The sequence below is a fragment of the Triticum urartu genome, chromosome 1 (assembly GCF_003073215.2).
Source record: "Triticum urartu cultivar G1812 chromosome 1, Tu2.1, whole genome shotgun sequence".
Classification (NCBI taxonomy): domain Eukaryota; kingdom Viridiplantae; phylum Streptophyta; class Magnoliopsida; order Poales; family Poaceae; genus Triticum; species Triticum urartu.
Genome location: NC_053022.1, coordinates 255,888,625 through 255,905,006, shown reverse-complemented (window position 1 = coordinate 255,905,006; position 16,382 = coordinate 255,888,625). Strand labels below are relative to the sequence as shown.

General features: G+C 41.5%; 1 protein-coding gene and 1 non-coding gene across 2 annotated transcripts; both read left to right on the top strand.

Moving 5' to 3' along the window:
* Positions 1 to 8,858: 8,858 nt before the first annotated feature.
* LOC125506124 (E3 ubiquitin-protein ligase AIRP2-like) lies at positions 8,859 to 10,786 on the top strand. Its single transcript, XM_048670994.1, has 5 exons — positions 8,859 to 9,120; positions 9,227 to 9,368; positions 9,481 to 9,550; positions 9,689 to 9,911; positions 10,558 to 10,786. The coding sequence occupies exons 1-5, from the start codon at positions 9,059 to 9,061 to the stop codon at positions 10,769 to 10,771; spliced, it is 711 nt and encodes a 236-aa protein (XP_048526951.1). The 5' UTR covers positions 8,859 to 9,058; the 3' UTR covers positions 10,772 to 10,786.
* Positions 10,787 to 10,957: 171 nt separating this feature from the next.
* Positions 10,958 to 11,031, top strand: TRNAI-UAU. The gene has a single exon. It is a non-coding gene; the product is annotated as a tRNA-Ile (tRNA).
* The last annotated feature ends 5,351 nt before the right edge of the window (positions 11,032 to 16,382 follow it).

Here is a 16,382-nt window from a genome sequence, read left to right as displayed (position 1 = left end):
TTCAGAAAGACCGTGTCTCGGTCATCCGTTTCTCAAATATCATGCAGTGCGAGAAATACAATGGAGGATACCGAGTCTTGTGGGGAAAAGTGCGCAAACCTCTGCAGAGTGTACAAACTAATCTTGATTAGCCGTGTCCCCGGTTATGGACATCTTGAGTATCTGGTACCTGAATTATTGATTTGATCTCATCACTCTTAATAAATTTTGTTGGGATGTTAATTACTTTTAATTGGGATTGAGTTGGAGGAACCTTCTCAATGTTTATCGACCAACTTGATAGTTAAGTAAAATATATTCCTTTGTTGTAGGGAAAAAATGGCTTTTCGCAAAAACATAATAACCATAGAGCCTCCACCAGCCATATATGCATGTAGTGTTAGGCTTTATCTTGTTCATTGCTCTACAGTGTTATTTTGCCAGCATATTCCATGTGCTGACCCGTTTCGGGCTGCAACGTATTATGTTGCAGACTTTTCAGACGAAGAGTAAGGTGCGCTAGGTCGTTGTCGTGCACTCAACTATGCCGTTGGAGTTGATGGACTCATGTACCTTTGATGCTTCCCCGGTTATCTTATTTAGATGGCCCTAAGCCATATTATTGTAATAAGTTCTCTTTTTAGACATTCGATGTATTAAGTGTGTGATTGCACTCTTTTATAAATCCTTCAAGTATTGTGTGTGTCAGCATTACCAATCCAGGGATGACACTTATGCACAGAGATTGGACTGTCTGAGGTCGGATCGCTACATCTTGAGGGGTCTTCCCATGAAGGGGGCTTGAATCCAAGGTGGATCTTCTCTGTAGAGGCTGCGGTCTCTCTCGATGGAGTAGATCCGGATGGATGAGCAAAGCTCTATCTCAAATGAGCTAAACCTATGCTAACCCTAAAATGGTGGAGGTGGGGGAGTATATATAGTCTAGGGCCACGAAGGGGTAAGTGAGGGGCGAAACAGGTACATGGGCCTCGACCCATAGACTCTCCGTGCAGGTAGGCCGGAAGTTCCAGGCGGATTCCGGGGTAAGCCGAGAGTTGATGGGGCGCGGGCTGTGCTGGAGTCTGGGGGCCAGAAGGTCCAGGCTGAACAGAGAGTTGGCACACTCGGGCATCGAATGAAGTGGTGAGGGCCGAAGGTTCCGGGCTGGCCGGAAGGTATGGGGGCCGGAGGTTCCGGGCTGTGGCCGGAAGTTCTGGGCTTGGCCAAAACTCTGCACAAGTCTTGATGCTGGTCATTTTTCGTCCTTCAGTCCTTGGTTCCTGAGCACATGTAGTGTCTTTACATTAGGTAGCAACCATGTCTCGTGTGAATAGAAAGGAGAAGGACTTAGGAATGAGTTCACCTTGTGTCCAATGGCGTATGCTCGAGGTCGAGGTCTCGTCGTAGTGTACATGGGGATGATTGTAGGATGCTCTGCATCATTAACACTAACAGTTTCTTTAGCACAATCAATCTTAGAGTATTCAAGAAAGGTCTACCAAAAATTATGGGACAAAAATCATCTTGTGAAGAACCAAGAACTAGAAAATCAGTAGGGTATTTTATTTTTCCACACAAGACTTCAACATCTCTAACAATTTGAAGTGGTGTAATAGTGTCTCTGTTTGCAATCTTAATAGTAACATCAATGTCTTCTATTTCAGCAGGAGCAATATCATTCATAATTTCTTGATATAAATTAAATGAGATATCACTCACACTAGCACCCAAATCATAGAAGCCGTGATAACAATGATCTCCTATCTTAACTGAGACAACATACATGCCAACAACATGTTTATTCTTATCTTTATCATCGAGTTTAGCAATTCTAGTGACTTCATCATAGAGATAAATAACATGCCATCAATATTATCGACCAAGAAATCTTTAACCATAGCAACATTAGGTTCAACTTTAATTTGTTCAGAGGGTCTAGGTGCTCTAGTATTACTTTTTTTCATCATGGTTGAAACCTTAGCATGTTCCTTTATCCTAACAAGGAAAGGTGACTTCTCAATATAAGCAGTAGGAACAACTGAATCAACATTATAAATGATAGTTTCTTCTTTAACTGTAACAGGTTCCTCAGTCTTTTCTTTAACAGGGGGGTGATATTTAAACCACTTCTCCTTAGGGAGATCAACATGGGTAGCAAAGGATTCATAGAACGAAGCTACTATCTTAGAGCCAAGTCCATATTTAGTGCTAAACTTATGAAAAGCTTCGGTATCCATAAAAGATTTAACACAATCAAACTCAAGTATTATACCTGAATCATTACCTTTGTCGAGTTCCCAATCTTCTGAGTTGCGTTTAATTCTTTCAAGAAGGTCCCATATGAATTCAATAGTCTTCTTCATAAAGGAGCCAGTAGAAGAAGAATCGAGTATAGTTTGAGCATCATGAGAAAGCCGAGCTTAAAAATTCTATAAGATATTTTTCTTTTCGAAGCTCATGATTGGGGCTTGTGTACATCATGTACTTAAGCCTCCCCCAAGCTTGAGCGATACTTTCTCCCTCACAAGTCCAATATATATATATATATATATATATATATTGGGTCGCCTATTTGTCACCCTGGGTGAGAAATAGTTATTCTTCACCCCCCCCTCTATTTTACCATTAATGCACCGTAATTTTACGTTCCGTAAGTTTTGTCTTATTTCCGATGTATAAAGAGACCGTAAGAAAATATAGTCGCCGTAAAAAATATTTTATGTTATGTAAAATTACAAACATAAAAACATAGTCTAAAATACACATAAACTACAAATTTTCTTGTCTTATGATCTATATTTTCACATAAACTGCATTTTTTTTCTTGTCTTATAACCTATATTTTTTTATGTCAAATTTTACGTAGTGAATCAATAGGAATGTAACTATTTGAATTCCAAACGTAATTTAATTATAAAATGATCGTAAGATTACCTCGAGTGAAGAATAACTTATTCTGCACCCTGGATGATGAATAGTAACACTATACACACACACACACACACATATATATATATATATATAATTCCGATCACGATGAATCAGATGCATAGGATAAAACTTTTGATAAAATTCCAATTTCAACCTATTCCAATCCCACGTTTTGATATCATCACATAGCCTATACCATGTCAATGTCTTTCCCTTTAAAAATAAAGGGAAGACTTTCTTCTTAACTTCATCTCCGGGTAAACCTGCAAGCTTAAATAATCCACAAATTTCATCCACATAGATTAGGTGCATATCAGAATGTAATGTTTCATCTTCTGCATAAGGATTAGCCAGCAGTTTCTCTATCATACCTGAAGGAATCTCATAATAAATGTTTTTAATGGGTGCAGTAGGTTGAGGAGAAACTCTTTGTGCTTCCGGTCGAGGTGAAGATACCCCGAAGAAACCCCTCAAAGGATGATTTTCCATAGTAGCAAGTAACAGTAAATTTGAACACGTAATATAAATGTTTTTTTACCAAATTCCACTCACTAGAAGTGCTTAACTCCCCGTCAACGGCGCCAAAAAAGAGCCTTGATGACCCACAAGTATAGGGGATCAATGGTAGTCCTTTTGATAAGTAAGAGTGCCGAACCCAGCGAGGAGCAGAAGGAAATGACAAGCAGTTTTCAGCAAGGTATTTTCTGTAAGCACTAAAATTATCGGTAACAAGTAGTTTGATAGTAAGGTAATTTGTAACGAGCAAGTAACGGTAACGGTAAATAAAGTACAGCAAGGTATCCCAAACCTTTTGTGGCAAAGGACAAGCCAAAACGGTCTCTTATAATAAGCAAAGCATTCTTGAGGGTACACGAGAATTTCATCTAGTCACTTTTATCATGTTGATTTGACTCGTGTGCGCTACTTTGATAAGTTGATATGTGGATGGATCGGTGCTTAGGTGATGTTCTTACTTGAACAAGCCTTCCACTTATGATTAACCTCTCTCGCAAGCATCCACAACTATGAAAGAAGAATTAAGATAAAATCTAACCATAGCATTAAACATATGAATCCAAATCAGTCCCTTACGGGATAGTGCATAAACTAGGGTTTAAGCTTCTGTCACTCTAGTAACCCATCATCTGATAACTACTCCACAATGCATTCCCTTAGGCATAAATATGGTGAAGTGTCATGTAGCCGACGTTCACATAACACCACCAAGGGAATCAACAACATACATACCATCAAAATATCGATTGAATACCAAATTCACATGATTACTTATGACAAGACTTCTCCCATGTCCTCAAGAACAAAGCAACTACTCACAAAACATATTCATGCTCAAGATCAGAGGGGTATTGAATAGCATGATAGATCTGAACATATGATCTTCCACCAAATAAATCAACTAGCATCAACTGCAAGATGTAATCAACACTACTAGCAACCCACAGGTACCAATCTGAGGTTTTGATACAAAGATTGAATACAAGAGATGAACTAGGGTTTGAGATGAGATGGTGTTGTTGAAGATATTGATGAAGATTGGCCCTCCCATGATGAGAGGGTTGTTGGCGATGATGACGACTTTCATTTCCCCCTCCCGAAGGGAAGTATCCCCGGCAGAATCTCTCCGCCAGAGAGCAAAAGTGCTCCTGCCCAAGTTCCGCCTCGATACGGTGGCGCTCCATCCCGAAAGTCCTCCTCTTATTTTTTCTAGGGAAATGGGCTTATATACCAGAAGATGGGCACCGGAGGGTGGCCAGGCCCCCCACTACTTGGCCACCCTCCGGTGCCCATCTTTTGGTATATAAGCCCATTTGCCCTAGAAAAACCACCAGGGCACGCCAACGGTGGTAGGCGCGCCCTGGTGCCTAGTGGGCACCTGGGTGGCCCACTCTGGTACTTCTTTTATCCAGTAATTTTCATATATTCCAAAATAAACCTCTGTAAAATTTTAGCTCATTTGGAGGTGTGCAGAATAGGTATCTCTGACGTAGCTTTTAAATGTCCAGAATTCCAGCTGCCGGTATCTCCCTTTTCATGTAAACCTTGCATATTATGAGAGAAAGGCATTAGAATTGCTTCACAAAGTATTATATTTATTGAAAATACTATAAATAGCAGTAGGAAAACATGATGCAAAATCGATGTATCAGGTACCGAGTTTAATCTATTTGTCGCCACTTTGGTAAAAATCTAGAAGCTGACATTAATGAGGCATATGGGTATGAATTGTTGAATCCGTTCGGCCTCCTTAATCTTCGGCAACAAGACAATCTCGCCAAAATTAAGTCTGAATAGGTCAAGTCGGTCGACATGAAGACAATTGAACAACTCCAAATGGTTAGACTTGATTATATCCCAGAAATTCTGATAGAATTTTGTGGGGAAACCATCATGGCCTAGAGCTTTGTTATGTTCCATTTGGAAAAACACAGCTCGCACCTCCTCTTCTGAGAATGGTGCCGTGAGGATATCGTTTTCTTCTGCTGTGACATGTAGAATATCATATACCCGGGTCCCTGTCCCGTCAAGGGTGAAATTCCCTTCAGTCGGCGCTCGGAAAAGAGACTTTTTAGCATTTTGTGATATAATTTTTGAGCTCCTCCTGACCTTCGATCCGCCCCTCATCTGGTTGGAGACTGTAAATACGTTTCTTCCTATGCCACCCATTGGCGACCAATTGGAAGTATCTTGTCTTACCACCACCCATCAAAATGAAATCACCTTTGGATCTCTGGCAGTATTTGATCTCCTCTTCTTGCAGTAGATGGACAACCATCTCATTAGATTGATTTTTCAATTCAATCTCTTGCTGAGATAATGTGCGTGTCTCTGCAATTTTGTCCAGGTCCTCAATGATGATACATATCCTTTGCTTTTCTTTTTATAAATTCATTGGTGTGTTTTTCCCATCCAGAGAGGTGTCGCCTCATGGCTCTTATTTTAAAGATCCATCGTTGAATAGGTGTACGACCAACGGTGGGCCTCTCCCAAACATTTTTGATTATGTCTACGAATCCGTCCCTATGCAGCCATCCAAATTCAAATTTGAAAGGGTGCCTGGTGGCTGGGTTCGTAGAGTTAGAATCCAAAATGATGGGTGCATGATCCGATAAGGCCTCGATATGCTCTAGGGCTCGTACGGTTACTAGAGGAAATTTTAGTTCCCATTCGGTATCCATTAGTACCCTATTGAGCTTCTCGTATGTCGGCACAAATCGGTTGTTCACCCAAGTGAACTGACGCCCCGACATAGTGGCCTCCCGAAGATCCAACTTGTCCATCACGGTATTGAATAGGAAAGGCCATGCGTGTTGAAGCGGTCATTATTTTTCTCTTCCTGGTACCTAAGAATATTAAAGTCCCCTCAAATAAGCATCGGGTACGAGCTATTCTTAGCCAGGTTTACCAATTCCCGAAGGAAAGCAGATTTATGCTCATCTTGGGCAACCCCATAGACAACGACGAGAGTCCATGTGAAATTATCAGCTCTATCCGTAGGTGAAATTTTATATGAAATTCACCAATCAAAAAAGCCAACAAGTCCATGGTTGTTATCATTATCCCAAGAAGGATTCCTCCAGATCCTCCACGAGCTGGTAGACTATGCCATGTGTAGTCGAAACCACCTGATAGGTGATCGAGGACATCCAGCCGAAAGTCACACTTGCTAGCCCTGGAAATTGCCACAAAATCCGAACTATGTTCCCGCACACAATCACTGATGTGTTTGTGTTTAGCCAAGTCCGAGAGACATATGCTATTCCAAAACATGCCTCTCATGCGGGAACTCGGGTTTGTGTTGAACTCTTCGCCTTCTTGTGCAAATTTTATTTCTTTTTAGAGAAGTGCCATTTAGATTTCCGTGAAAACGTGTGAAGTCACAAAACATGGACTCGGGTCTTGCATCATCCAATCCAACCCCAGTAACCCCACCAACCAAGTGGGATATAAGCGGACCATTATATTTGGCATCCGCTTCATCCTCCTCCTCGGTTTGTGGGTCAGGTATGGTGGTTTTACACTTCGGAGAAACCTTTAAACGTCATGACAATTACTGAAAGCATGTATGACAACTTCTCTTCTTAGCATTGGCAATTTGTCCTACCGTAGCATGACAATTTCTGAATATGTATGTCTACTTGCTCTGTTGATAACAATTTTTTCGATGTAACAATGGCAATCCTCTTGTGCTAACACAAAAATTCTCATCTGTTGCAACATGATGAGTTCTGAACATGTGGGCAGCTTCCCCTTCTCTTAGCCTCACATTTTTTTTTCAATTTGCAGCATGACAAATCCCTGAAACGCGTGATAATATTTTCACTATAGCACCACAATATTTTCTTTTAGTATGACAAATCTTTCGGTTGTACCATGATTTTTTTAAATGTTTGTTTGCGGGAGCCTCATAGAGCGAGCGACACCGTCTGCTTGCGTGAGCCTCCCAAAGCGAACGATCGCTCGTTCCAAAGACACCAAAGAGGGCACGCTTCCCCAGCATTAGCATCCATTATATGACACAACATCGTCGACACCATCTTTGCTAACTTATCACGCTTGATCAAATAGATTCATGAACCATGCAGGTTGGAGTACCGTCTCTATTTCTTTTTATCCGGAATATAAATTTTGTCATAAGTCAAATTTCAACAAGTTTGACCAAGATCATAAGAAAAACATCAACGTTCACAATATATCAAATCAATATCATTAAATGCATCATGGAAATGCCTTTTATACTATATATATCTTTAGTATTGCGGATATCGATAGTTTTAATATAAACATGGTTATACATCTTCTGACTTAAAACAAATCTTGTATGCAAAGTGCTCTATGTGTAAATAAACGTATGATAATTGTTTACAAAGGTTGTTAAAGAAACAGAGGAAGTACTCCTATAAACATCTGTACCACACGGTAGATGTGATAAGCAAATTGAAATTAAGGCATGATACTAAACTAGTACTTCCTCCGTTTTTATTTACTCTGCATATTAGAGTTGACTGAAGTCAAACTTCGTAAACTTTGACCAAGTTTATAAAAAAAAATATAAATGTTTACGATAACAAATCTATATGATGCGAAAAGACATTCAATAATGAATCTAATGATATTGTTTTGTTATTGTACATGTTAATATTTTTGTCTATAAATTTCGTCAAAGTTTACAAAGCTTGACTTTGACCAAATGTAATATGCGGAGTAAACAAAAACGGATAAAACATTTGCCCCCTGGTCCAAGAAAGAGCCATTGGATTACTCCCCAATCACCATTCGCCAAGGCATGTCCCGAGATAACCACAACCTTGAGTGCTTGACCGAACCACCTACCGTTCTTTGCCCGGGGTCGGGGTCAAGTGCATCAACCTACCTAGATAAGGTTTCCACGGCCCCACCTTGAGCCGCACCCGGCATCCCAAACAAAGCAAAACCAAGGGAGCCCCCGGATTTCCTCCTTCCGCTCCTACGGGACCCACAAATCCACTGCCCCTCATCCGGTCCGCCTTGAAAAAAGAAATATCCGATGGCCGATACTGCCATGTCGGCCTAGGCTTCTGCTGGACCCACCTGTCAGCGAACGTGTTAGCCAGCTGGTGCGTGACGCACACCGGGGCGCAGCGCCCGTAGGTGGACGTTGCTTCCGGATATTTCTCCGTGGGCCCTGGCTCGGCAGGAAACTCAACTCCGCCTCGTTCCACCAGTAATGTACCCACGCGATTAGCTACTTTCAATGCCAAGAAGGTCCCACCCACGAGCGGACAAACCTGTCAGCGAGGAAGAGTAAACCGCGTGTCCTTTTGGCGCGTGAACGAGGGATGTTAATGTTCCACTGGATCGCGCAAAGGACTGCCACGCGGGCCCCGTTCACTGTTCCTCGTCGCCTCCCCAACCCCTCGAGAGTGGCAACAAAAGGAGGAGTACGGCTCGGATTAGAGTTGGACTCAGCAAAGAGCGCAGCAAAAGTGGTGGGAAAGCAATCCAAGCCCGCAGCTTAAGGGGGAGGCAGCGAAGCACAATCCAGTCCAATCCGATCACCACCCGAGTAGACCAGACCAGAGCGGAGCGGCCGGGAGGAGGAGGAGGTTTAGCTAGGGTTCTCGCCGGCGGTCGATCGATCGGCTCATCGATGCGGAGGTTCCAGGAGTCCGTCAAGGCCCTCGAGGCCGACATCGAGCACGCCAATGCGCTGTGAGTGCAACGACCCTCCTCAATTTCCCAGATTTTGCGTGCGCTTTTCGTCGTTGATGTGCCTCGCTGATTAATTTGGCTGCGTCCTCTGCTCCTTTATGCGCAGGGCGTCGGAGTTCCTGAGGGACTACGACGGGTCGGTCATCCAGATGCGGATGGCCTACAGCGCCGTTGCGCATGTCCTCGTCCAGTGGACCGACTGTAGACTCGCCAGCGCGCTCGGCCTCCTCAAGATTATGATTTACAAGGTGCTGACTGAATTTCCTCGCAGCCCTTCTGCAATTTCAGCGTTTTGCTCTGTCCGATTAGTTCTTCGCATCTGGTTGCTGGCTGAATTTTGATAAATTTCTGGTAACGCAGGTGTACGCGGAGGATGGCACGACGACCTTGCCAAGTTGGGAGAGGGAGGCCAGCATCAGAGAATTCTACGGTACTTTTTTAATAGTTATTACCTCTCAATCCAAGCAAAACCATGGAAGCGGCAGAGTCCTGCTGTTTTCCTAGATAGATAGAAAAAAAAGACATGGAAGACTCCACATGTTCATCCATATTATTTGCGTCGCGGCAGGTGTTATATTCCCGTCGTTGCTTCAGCTGCCAAGCGGGATCACTGAGTTGGACGACAGGAAGCAAAGGAAACTGTGCGTGGACAAGTTCAAGAGAAGGGATGGCGATTTCTCTCAGCTGGATTTGGAGAGGGAGGTCGAGTGTGGGATTTGTCTGGAGGTGAACGCTAAAATCGTGCTGCCCGACTGTACGCACTCTTTGTGCTTGAGGTGCTTCGAAGAATGGTATGAAATTCACTCGGTCTCCCTCATTCGATTGCCTGCAAAAGTCATTGCTTCAATCATTTGCGCAATTTTTTTATAGCTTATATGTAGTCAAGTAGTTCATCTGGTCATCTACGCCTTATCCTACTGATCTAACTAACAACCTGTTTCCCGAGCTTTAGTGTGATGGTATTATTTATAGTTCAACAATCTGTTTCCATTACCAAAACACAATCTAATTTTTTTATGCATTTCATAACGCTCATAAAAAAGGGTAAACTTTTGTAGTTCAACAATCACTTTTCTTTTTAGGAAGTTCAACAATCAGTTGCATGCATGAAGATTATGCCAAACAGAGCCCCAAGATTTACTTTAATTATGAGAAACATTTACATACACAAAGCCTGCTCATATGTTCGTCAGGTTCTGTCAATAAATTTGAGATGTTCAGCTCAATGCTTTAATTGACTCAGGAGATTTGCTTCACTTTCTTGATGTCATTATTTAACACTTCTTGGATTTCATATTGTGTTTGTTAGTCATCGAGCAAAACAATTCCATCCATGCTCTTCATGCCTAACTTGTCACATTCTTCACTCTGTTCCAATTTGCGGGACCCCTTAATACGATTTGATGACGACGATAACAAGGTTCACTCTCCTCGCAGGAATGCTAAATCAAAGTCGTGCCCCTTTTGCCGCGCCTGTCTCCAAAAGGTGAAGCCGACCAGTCTGTGGGTGTACACAGATGATCGTGATGTTGTAGACATGGATGCATTGACGAGTGAAAACATTAGGAGATTGTTTATGTACATAAATAAGCTACCACTTGTAGTCCTCCATGTTGTTGACCTTGACATTTATGAGTACCATAGCAAATAGAATGCCTTGTTCACACTTGATTGTGTTCAGTTCAGCACCGAGTTGATGCTACTGATTCTATCATTCTGAGTTCTTCGAGTCGACAGAAACCAATTAGTTGCTGCCGAGGTTAGGTTTACAGAACGTATAGGGCAGAAGGTTAGAAGTTTAGGAATAATTAAATAGAAAATTTAATCAAATAGGGAAGCTCCCGTAGCTTAGTTGGTTAGAGCGTTGGTCTTATGAGCCGAAGGTCGCGGGTTCGAGCCCAGCCGGGAGCAACATATTGATTGGGTACATAAAAAACTGAAAGAATTTCAATTCACTAAGATAATTGAAATTTTTTCATTTTAAGAAACTTGGTGGTTCAAATAATCCATTGCTTTTTTTTCCTGTTTCATTACCCCCCTAAACAATTCAATACAGGCCAAAGAACGCCTTGGGTGGTTTGCCTCGATCTAGTGCATACATAGCAATGGTGCTTGGGCACATATAATTGAAAAAAAATTCATTTCACCAAGAAACTTGATAATTGAATTTTTTTTCATTTTACTACCTTGAAGAAACTTGGTGGTTCAAATAATCCGTTGAAGTTTTTTCCTATTTCATTACCCCCCCCCCCCCAAACAATCCAAATACCGGGCAAAGAACGCCTTTGGGTGGTTTGCCTCGATCTAGTGCAGACGTGGCAATGGTGCTTGGGCACTTAAATAATTGAAAGAATTTTATTTTACTACCTTGAAGAAACTTGATAATTGAATTTTTTTTCATTTTACTACCTTGAAGAAACTTGGTGGTTCAAATAATCCGTTGAAGTTTTTTCCTATTTCATTACCCCCCCCCCCCAAACAATCCAAATACCGGGCAAAGAACGCCTTTGGGTGGTTTGCCTCGATCTAGTGCAGACGTGGCAATGGTGCTTGGGCACTTAAATAATTGAAAGAATTTTATTTTACTACCTTGAAGAAACTTGATAATTGAAAAAAAATCATTTTACTACCTTGAAGAAACTTGGTGGTTCAAATACCAAGAAACTTAATAATTGAATTTCAATTCACTAAGATAATTGAATTTTTTTCATTTTAAGAAACTTGGTGGTTCAAATAATCCATTGCTTTTTTGTTCCTGTTTCATTACCCCCCTAAACAATTCAATACAGGCCAAAAAACGCCTTTGGGTGGTTTGCCTCGATCTAGTGCATACATAGCAATGGTGCTTGGGCACATATAATTGAAAAAAAATTCATTTCACCAAGAAACTTGATAATTGAATTTTTTTTCATTTTACTACCTTGAAGAAACTTGGTGGTTCAAATAATCCGTTGAAGTTTTTTCCTATTTCATTACCCCCCCCCCCTAAACAATCCAAATACCGGGCAAAGAACGCCTTTGGGTGGTTTGCCTCGACCTAGTGCAGACGTGGCAATGGTGCTTGGGCACTTAAATAATTGAAAGAATTTTATTTTACTACCTTGAAGAAACTTGATAATTGAAAAAAAATCATTTTACTACCTTGAAGAAACTTGGTGGTTCAAATACCAAGAAACTTAATAATTGAATTTTTTTTCATTTTACTACCTTGAAGAAACTTGGTGGTTCAAATAATCCGTTGAAGTTTTTCCATGTTTCATTACCCCCCTAAACAATCCAATACAGGCCAAAGAACGTCTTTGGATGGTTTGCCTCGATCTAGTGCATACATGGCAATGGTGCTTGGGCACATAAATAATTGAAAAAATTACATTTCACCAAGAAACTTGATAATTGAAATTTTTTCATTTTACTACCTTGAAGAAACTTGGTGGTTCAAATAATCCGTTTAAGTTTTTTTTTCCTGTTTCATTACCCCTCCCTAAACAATCCAATACCGGCCAAAGAACGCCTTTGGGTGGTTTGCCTCGACCTAGTGCAGACGTGGCAATGGTGCTTGGGCACTTAAATAATTGAAAGAATTTCATTTTACTACCTTGAAGAAACTTGATAATTGAAAACAAAATCATTTTACTACCTTGAAGAAAATTGGTGGTTCAAATAATCCGTTGATGTTTTTTTCCTGTTTCATTACCCCCTATCAATCCAATACCGGCCAAATAACGCCTTTGGGTAGTTTGCCTCGATCTAGTGTAGACGTGGCAATGGTGCTTGCGCACTTAAATAATTGAAAAAAAAATCATTTTACTACCTTGAAGAAACTTGGGTACATAAAAAACTTAAAGAATTTCATTTTACTAAGAAACTTGATAATTGATTTTTTTTCATTTTACTAGCTTGAAGAAACTTGGTGGTTCAAATAATTGGTTTTTTTTCCTGTTTCATTACCCCCCTAAACTTACATAAAAAACTGAAAGAATCTGAGCCTTTGCATATTCTTTTCTATATTTGCTTTGTTGAATTTGCGGTTGCATCGTCGTGTCAAGTTGCTGGTCTTAGCGTCTAGTCCTTTAGAGTTTCGTGTTCTGTTCACAGGTTGTCACGCCGCCGCCGCACCATCGTCATCATCATTACCATATACCACCACCCCACCATATACATCGTCGCTGCCATATACAACTACCAATCTGAGTCCACATATACCATCGCCATATACCACCACCAATCCGAGTCCAGATATACCATCGCCATATACCACCACCAATCCGAGTCCAGATATGCCACCACAGTCCGAGTTCCACCAGATTCATCTCCGCCACCAGTCCTAGTCCGAGTCCAGTATTTGTTGCTTTGTTTTCGAGTTCCAGATCACGCCATACTCCGAGTCGTGAGAGAGTAGGACTCCTGAGATTCCGTGCTACCCGCAGTAGAAAAATAGTTCCAAACTCAAAAAAAGACTAAGTCTGGAAAATTCTGGCTAGACAGTTTTTAGACCATTTGTAGACTTTTTCGAAAAAAAATTGTTGCAGAGCAAAAAAAAGAGAAAAAAAAGTGCAAAAAAAAGTGAAAAAATGAAAAAAAATTCAGAGTGTGCTCCTCCATTGTTTACGTGCAGCGTCGTGATTTTGTTAGTGTTCTAGGCTTGCGTCTCTAGCACGGTCTAGCCTAGGACCAACACAACACCGTCGTTGAGCGTTTATTCAACTTTGCATCTTTGAATTGATTCTTGCTGACCCTTTTTGCTACCATATTATAAGCCTTCCCAGCTCCACATACATCTACGTCGTGCGTTTGACTCTCCCTGGTAATCGCTCTATCCAATCTTTGAGAGTTTTGACTACGACGGTTGCCGATCACCGCCTGCTGCTGGGTAAGAACTGGTAAGAATTCGAGATTGGCTTGACGGATTTGTGACACCACCACCACCTCTTGTTAGTATTCTGTAGGATCATATTCTTGTGTGTTTCTATTGTTGCTAACCATGGCAAGATCACAAGCCGACGAGACTGAGTGGGAGAACATGACGAATAAGGAGTTGCATGATAAATTTCAGCAAATGATGAGTGGCCAGGTGCAAGATGTGCTAAACAGATTTGAAGAGGCCATGGAGAAGATAGATGGCATGGAGAAGACGTTCGAAACAAAGCTCGATAACAGGTTTAATGAATTGCTCGCGCGTCTTCCACCACCACCACCGGTTGCACCTCACGCACCTCTACAACAACAACAACAACGACTACCTACACATCGTGAAACAGCCCTCCGCCTAGCGAGCCATCTCCCTCTTGCACCTGGCCAAACTGTTGGTGCTGCTGTTGATACTTCTGTGGCTCCTGCTGCTGATGCGGAGGAGGATGATTTTGCCGGAGATTACGAGGATGAGGTTGATCAAAATCAGAACTACGTGCCACCACCAGCACAACAACCACCAAGTCGTCCACATGCAAATAATGGCAATGGTAGGGCTCACCCTCAGGTAAGAGATCATGACCATCTCCCTAAACTAAAATTGAATATTCCTCCATTTGAGGGTAGATATGTTCCTGATATATATCTTACTTGGGAGTTAGAAACTGAACAACGATTTACATGTTTACAATATCCCGAGGAGAGACGTGTTCCTGCTACTGTTTGTGCATTCATTAGTTCTGCATGTGTTTGGTGGTCTGAGCATTGTAGATTATATCCTATTCCAGCTACTTGGGCTGCTTTGAAAACTACTATGCGTACTCGTTGGGTTCCACCATATTATCAACGTGAATTACTTCAAAAATTGCAGCGTTTAAGACAAGGAAAAAAATCTGCAGAAGAATATTATCAGGAATTACAAACTGGCATGATTAGATGTGGTATTGTTGAGGAGAATGAAGCTATGCTTGCACGTTTTATGGATGGGTTAAATAGAGAGATTCAGACCATCCTAGAGTATAAGGAGTATAATAATATCACTCGTTTATTCCATCTTGCTTGTAAAGCTGAACGTGAAGTGCAGGATCGATAGGCATTGGCGCGAACTAACTTTTCTGCAGGTCGATCTTCACCATGGATACCACGTGCATCCTCTACTTCCACTCCACCAGCACCTCCATCAGGTACCACCTCCAGCCGTGATACAAGAAAGCAGGCACAACCACCACTATCTGCCAAGAGCACACCTGCTGGACCTGCGCAGAGCTCTTCTTCTTCCATGGCATCAACAAGGCACACAAGTGATATTATTTGTCGTCGTTGTAAGGGAAGAGGACATTTTGCGAGAGAATGCCAATCTCAGCGTGTGATGATTTCTACTGAGGATGGTGGGTATGAGTCCGCTAGTGACTATGATGAGGAGACTTTGGCTCTTATTACACGTGAAGAACACGGTGGAGATGATTCTGATCATGAGACGCAATACATGGCTGCTGAAGATGCTGACAGGTATGAATGTTTAGTTGCTCAACGTGTTTTGAGTGTGCAGGTTACACAAGCTGAGCAAAATCAGAGGCATAATTTGTTCCATACAAAGGGAGTTGTGAAGGAACTTTCTGTTCGCGTCATCATAGATGGAGGGAGCTGCAATAACTTGGCTAGCATGAAGATGGTGGAGAAGCTATCTCTCACCACAAGACCACATCCACATCCTTACTACATCCAATGGTTCAACAACAGCGGCAAGGTTAAGGTAACACGTACTGTTCGTGTGCATTTTAATATCTCTACATATGATGATTATGTTGATTGTGATGTGGTACCTATGCAAACATGTTCCTTATTACTTGGTAGACCATGGCAATTTGATAAAAAATCTGTACACCATGGTAGAAACAATCACTCTTGTTCATAAGGATAAAAATATTACTTTGCTTCCTATGACTCCTGATTCCATTTTGAAAGATGATATTAATAGAGCTAATAAAGCAAAATAGGAGAAAAATAAGAGTGAAAATCAGATTGTGGCAAAGGAATTTGAGCAACAAATGCAGCCTAATAATAATAATAAACAATCTAGTGTTGCTTCTGAAATTAAATTGAAAAGTGCATGTTTACTTGCCACCAAATCTGATATTGATGATCTAGATTTTAGCAAATCTGTTTGCTATGCTTTTGTGTGCAAAGAGGCATTATTTTCATTTGAGGACGTGCCTTCCTCTTTGCCTCCTGCTGTCACTAACATTTTGCAGGAGTTCGCTGACGTCTTTCCACAAGACGTGCCACCGGGATTACCACCTATTCGAGGGATTGAGCATCAAATTGACTTAATTCCCGGTGCATCATTATCCAAC

Bases quoted from the DNA above. Each gene is read 5' to 3' on its own strand.
- LOC125506124 (XM_048670994.1), top strand. From the start codon at position 9,059: ATGCGGAGGTTCCAGGAGTCCGTCAAGGCCCTCGAGGCCGACATCGAG. The intron at 9,369-9,480 runs GTGCTGACTGAA...CTGGTAACGCAG, and splicing joins TCAAGATTATGATTTACAAG to GTGTACGCGGAGGATGGCAC. The intron at 9,912-10,557 runs GTATGAAATTCA...CTCTCCTCGCAG, and splicing joins TTGAGGTGCTTCGAAGAATG to GAATGCTAAATCAAAGTCGT.